This window comes from Helianthus annuus, chromosome 11 (genome assembly GCF_002127325.2).
Source record: "Helianthus annuus cultivar XRQ/B chromosome 11, HanXRQr2.0-SUNRISE, whole genome shotgun sequence".
Taxonomy (NCBI): domain Eukaryota; kingdom Viridiplantae; phylum Streptophyta; class Magnoliopsida; order Asterales; family Asteraceae; genus Helianthus; species Helianthus annuus.
In genome coordinates this window covers 72,687,400-72,692,530 of record NC_035443.2, presented here as the reverse complement: position 1 = coordinate 72,692,530, position 5,131 = coordinate 72,687,400, and the positions used below count along the sequence as shown (strand labels likewise).

The window sequence follows — 5,131 nt, the reverse complement described above, 5'->3', positions numbered from 1 at the left end:
GAAGGGACGATACGATGTTTGGGAGGCCTTCGAATTCTAATCATTTTTAAAAATAAGGAGCATGCTGCTATGGCTTTGGATGAAATAGTAGGAAGGAATGACTTGTTCTCGGAGCCGGAGATTTGGGAAGGACAAACTAATATGTTTGAAAGGATCGCATGGCTGAAAGTTTATGGCATTCCGTTGTGTATTACTGATAATAAGGTTATGAATGACGTTGGTAACTTATTCGGTGAAGTTATCAAACCTGCTCGTGTGGAACGCGATGGATTGGATGCTTCTTTTCAATTCGTTGGTGTTCTAGTTAAGCATGGTAAGTACATTCAAGAGGAGGCGTTTTTAAAATGGCGTGGTAAGACGATTAGAGTCTGGGTGATGGAGGATTCCAACGACTGGTTGGAAGATTTTGTTACTGAGACTAAGCCGGATGGTGGTTTTGGTGTTTCGGATGATAACAAGGTTGATACGGATGGTGTTGATGTCCACTTTTGCCGGAACTCCTGGTTCGGAAACAAAGCCGATGGAATCGCCGGTGAAGGAATGTAACGGAATGGAGGGTTCTTCGGAAGCTGTTAATGCTGAATTCAATGCAGGCAATAATGATATTATTATTTCCGAAATTGAGGAGGATGTTACTAAGGTAGTTAATGATAAGTCAAACTTGCCTTGCCCTGGGGATATTTCGGTGGATGTTGACATTAGTGGGCTCCATAAAAAAAACAAACGTAAGAAGGTTAATAGGTTTCAGGATTTGGGCTGATCCAGTCCAGGGGAATATGTTAGTAGTAACGAACGGCCCATTAAGGAGCCTAAGGTAGTGGAGGAGGATCCGTTTGATCTTGAGCCTGTTATTCTGGGCCTTGATTCAAATGTTGTGAAAGTACGTGGGCCAAAGTCTATCCCAGTTGCTAATTCCTTTGAAGCCTTGATGGATATGGATGAGATTAACAGTTGTACAGGTGAAGAAACAGAGGCTGGTGGGAAAAACGAAGTTATTCAAAAGGTAAAGGGTGTTCCAGTTGACGAGGATCAATCTGATGACTCGGTGGATAATTCTTTCGAAGAGGAGATTGACTGTACTAAGAGTTTGGGGAGTAAATTGGGGGTTCAATTGGAGGGTTTTGATGACATGGTTAAATTAACTGTTCAAGGAGCAAGGGTACAATCAGGTAAATCATGAACTGTCTCTCTATTAACATACGTGGGATTGGGAAGATGGGTAAAGGGGATTGGGTTAAATCTTTGATTCTTAAACATGGGGTGCATTTTTTAGCGATTCAAGAAACTTTGGTCAGTAGTTGTAACCGGTATGATTTTGATAATTTGTGGAATGGGAGTGGCTGTGATTTTGATATGGTTTTGTTGAGTGGTAGATCGGGGGGTTTGGTGAGTATGTGGGATAATAGTAAGTTTCGCAAAACTAAAACTGTGGCTGATAAGAATTTTATTCTCACTACGGGGTATTTGGTCGAAGATGGGTCTGTCATCAATTTAGTTAATGTGTATGCTCCCCAAAAGGCTAATGAGAAAAGATCGTTATGGTCGCGGTTGTTAGAATTGATTCAGTCTGGAGAAGGGATGTGGGTTTTTATCGGGGATTTCAATGTGGTTAGATGGGTTGAGGAACAAAAAAATTCCAAGTTCAATAAAGGTATGGCAAACGATTTTAATTCTTTTATTGAGGAAGCGAGTTTACATGAATATATTATGCGGGGGAACAGATTCACTTTCTTGGCTGGTTCAGGGAATGAGATTAAAATGAGTAAAATTGATCGAGTCCTGGTTTGTCAGGAGTTCTTTAGTAGATGGTCTGGTGCAACTCTAAGGACCTTGTCACGAGAATTTTCTGATCATTGCCCTTTGGTGTTGACTGTGTCGAATTCTAATTTTGGGGCTAAGCCTTTTAGGTGGTTTAATTCCTGGTTGGATAGGGATGGTTGCGAGTAGGTGGTTATTCAGGCGTTGGAGAATTGTAATTATACGGGGAAGTCGGATGTTATTATTCAAAAGAAGTTGGGTGATGCCAGAAATGCTTTGAGGAGATGGTGGAAAGAAATGTGTAAAAAAGAGGAGGATCAGTTTACGTTGATAAAAGATGAGTTGGCGGGTCTAGAGAAGAAGTTGGAGAGTACGGATTTAGAGGAGGATGAAATTTGGGTTTGGGAAGAAAATAAAAAAGAACTGGAGAAGCTTCTTTATTTCAAGAATCGGGATTTACACCAGAAATCTAGAGTTAATTGGGCGGTGAACGGAGATGAGAATTCCAGGTTTTTTCACTGTTGTATTAAAGGAAGGAGGGCGGCGAATGCTATTCCGGGTTTAATGATGGATGGGGTTTGGGTGTCAAAACCTCCTATCGTAAAAAGGGAGGTTTTGCGCTTTTACACGAATCTTTTTAAAAAGGAGTTTAATTCTAGACCTGGTTTACTTTGTGATAATTTGAAACAGGTTCTGGAGGATGCTATTACAGGTTTGATTGCTCCATTCTCTAGAGAAGAAGTCAAGGCTGCTGCTTTTGATTGTGGAGCTGATAAAGCTCCAGGCCCCGATGGTTTCAACTTCAGGTTTATTATGCATTTCTGGAAGTATTTGGAGGATGACTTTATGAAGTTGTTTGAAGATTTTTTTCATACTGGGTCGATCAGTGAAGAGTGCAGTACCTCGTTTATTACGTTAATTGCTAAAACTAAAACTCCTGTTGGATTAAAAGATTACAGACCTATTAACCTGATTGGGATTATTAGTAAGTTGATTTCGAAAGTGTTGGCGGCTAGAATGAAGGAGGTTATTGGGAAGGTTATTTCGGTGTCTCAGTCCGCTTTTCTTAAAGAAAGGTACATCCTTGATGGGCCGCTTATTCTTAATGAGATCATTGGGTGGGTTAAAAGGAATAAAAAACGAGCTTTCTTCTTGAAAATTGATTTTGAAAAGGCGTACGACAACGTGAGTTTGGAATTTCTTTTGTCGATTTTATCTCAGATGGGTTTTCCTTAGAAATGGTGCTCTTGGGTTAAAGGGGTTATTGGTTCTGCTCATTCGGCAGTTTTAGTGAATGGATCTCCTACTTTTGAGTTCCAATGTCAAAAGGGGTTAAGGCAAGGAGATCCGTTGTCACCTTTCCTTTTTTTGATTGTTATGGAGGCCTTGGATCGTATGCTTAGTAAAGCGGTCGGTTTAGGTTTATTGGAAGGGGTGAATTTAGCGGATGGGGGTATTGTGGTGTCCCACATGTTGTACGCCGATGATGCTTTGATTTTAGGTAATTGGAGTAAGGAGAATTTGGAGAATACGAGTCGGTTGCTTCGTATTTTCTATTTATGCTCGGGTTTGAAGATAAATTTTCATAAGTCGGTGATATATGGGATGGGTGTGGAAGAAGCGGAAGTGAATAGGGTGTCTCATTTGTTGGGTTGTAAAGTTGGAGAGTTGCCGTTTTTGTATCTAGGTATTAAGGTGGGGGCTAACATGAATAGAGTTTCTAATTGGGATTCGGTGGTGGAATCGATTCGGAGTAGATTGAATAGCTGGAAGGCTAGATTGTTGTCTATGGGAGGTCGACTTACGCTTCTCAAATCAGTATTATCCTCTATTCCGGTTTATTATTTATCTTTGTTTAAAGCTCCGAGTTCGGTTGTCATTTGATTGAAAAAATCATTAGGATGTTTTTGTGGTTCGGGTGTAAGGAGACTAGAGGGATTTATTGGGTGGCTTGGGAGGTAGTAATTCGGCCTAAAAAAGATGGCGGTTTGGGTGTGGCCAATATTGTAGATGTGAATACGGCTTTGCTTGCTAAATGAGCATTTAGATTTAAATCGGATAACGTTAGTTTGTGGCGAGGGGTGATCGAGGGTATTCACGGGGGCAAGGGCCGGTGGTCTTTTTTGCCGTTGAAAAGTGGATATACGGGATGTTGGAAATGTATAGTTAGACTCTTGGAAGGTTTGGTTGTTGACGGGAAGTACTTCAAGTATTGTTTTAAAGGTAAAGTTGGGAAAGGGGATAAAATTAGCTTTTGGAAAGATATTTGGTATGGAGAAACTCCTCTCATGGTTAGATGGCCGAAGATATTTGCCCAAGAGGTTCATAAAAATGCTACGGTGGATCAAAGGATTAAGTTGGTTGAGGATAAAGTGGTGCTAGCTGATAGTTGGATTTTTGATTCTTTCACAGTTGAATTGATTTCCGAACACCAAGACGTGCAGGCTATGGTGGGTAATGTCCAGCTTTCCAGCTTTAACGATTCATGGTCTTGGACGCAAGAGTCAAATGGGGCTTTCTCGGTTGCTGCGGTGAAAAGATGGTTGCGGACGAAGCGTTATGAGGTTCCGGTTCAGTTCATGATGTGGGAATCCTGGATTCCGTTAAAGATTAACATTTTTATTTGGCGCTTGGAGTTAGACCGACTCCCGACCCGTGAGGCGTTGTTTAAAAGAAAGTTGAATATTCCGGACTTGTCTTGCCCGTTTTGTGAATCTGTGCAGGAAAGTAGTATCCATATTATAGTGAGTTGTGGTTTCTCTTTTGGGGTTTGGAGCCAGATTTGGAGTTGGTGCAGAATTTTCGGTTTGGGAGTGGATTCGGTTCAAGATCTTCTGCGGATGGATTATGTTTACAATAAGTCTAAGTGGGAAAAGAAGGTTTTAAGGGGTATTACCATGGCGACCTGTTGGTTGATTTGGCATGAACGTAATAAGAAGATTTTCCAAAATTCTAAGCCCCAAGTGGTGGAGATTGTCGCGACAGTTAAGGCTTTATGTTTCTTTTGGCTTAAACATCGGTCTAGATTTAAGGATATTGTTTGGGATGATTGGGTTAAGTACCCGTTGTATATGTTGTAATTATGAGGCGTTCCTTGTTTTATAGGTTCGTCTGTTTTTAATGAAGTTTACTTTTAAAAAAAAAAAAAATTAGACTAGAAATACAAAAGCTGAAATTTCAACATTACAAAGAAGCGACATAAATGACTCTAAATAATGAATAATATTTATCTGGAAAACTTATATTTAACGTCATATATATTGAATTTATAACTAAAATATACATATTCTCAAATCCATGATATTATGGTTAAGCATTAGTCAAATAGAAACAATCATCAACAATATAGTAATCTCAGTTGGTTGTTGGACCG

The 5,131-nt window shown here is 40.1% G+C and overlaps 1 protein-coding gene across 1 annotated transcript; it reads left to right on the top strand.

The window, feature by feature from the left end:
• Positions 1–550: 550 nt before the first annotated feature.
• On the top strand, positions 551–4,838 carry LOC110888390. Its single transcript, XM_022135918.1, has 7 exons — positions 551–725; positions 771–1,169; positions 1,274–1,782; positions 1,948–2,943; positions 2,995–3,553; positions 3,659–3,716; positions 3,806–4,838. The coding sequence occupies exons 1-7, from the start codon at positions 551–553 to the stop codon at positions 4,836–4,838; spliced, it is 3,729 nt and encodes a 1,242-aa protein (XP_021991610.1).
• Positions 4,839–5,131: the final 293 nt, after the last annotated feature.

What these genes read in the sequence shown, in the direction of transcription:
- LOC110888390 (XM_022135918.1), top strand. Translation starts at nt 551, where the DNA reads ATGGAGGGTTCTTCGGAAGCTGTTAATGCTGAATTCAATGCAGGCAAT. An exon ending in GCTCCATAAAAAAAACAAAC is followed by an intron (nt 726 to 770) that starts GTAAGAAGGTTA and finishes GATCCAGTCCAG; the next exon opens with GGGAATATGTTAGTAGTAAC. An exon ending in AGGAGCAAGGGTACAATCAG is followed by an intron (nt 1,170 to 1,273) that starts GTAAATCATGAA and finishes TGCATTTTTTAG; the next exon opens with CGATTCAAGAAACTTTGGTC.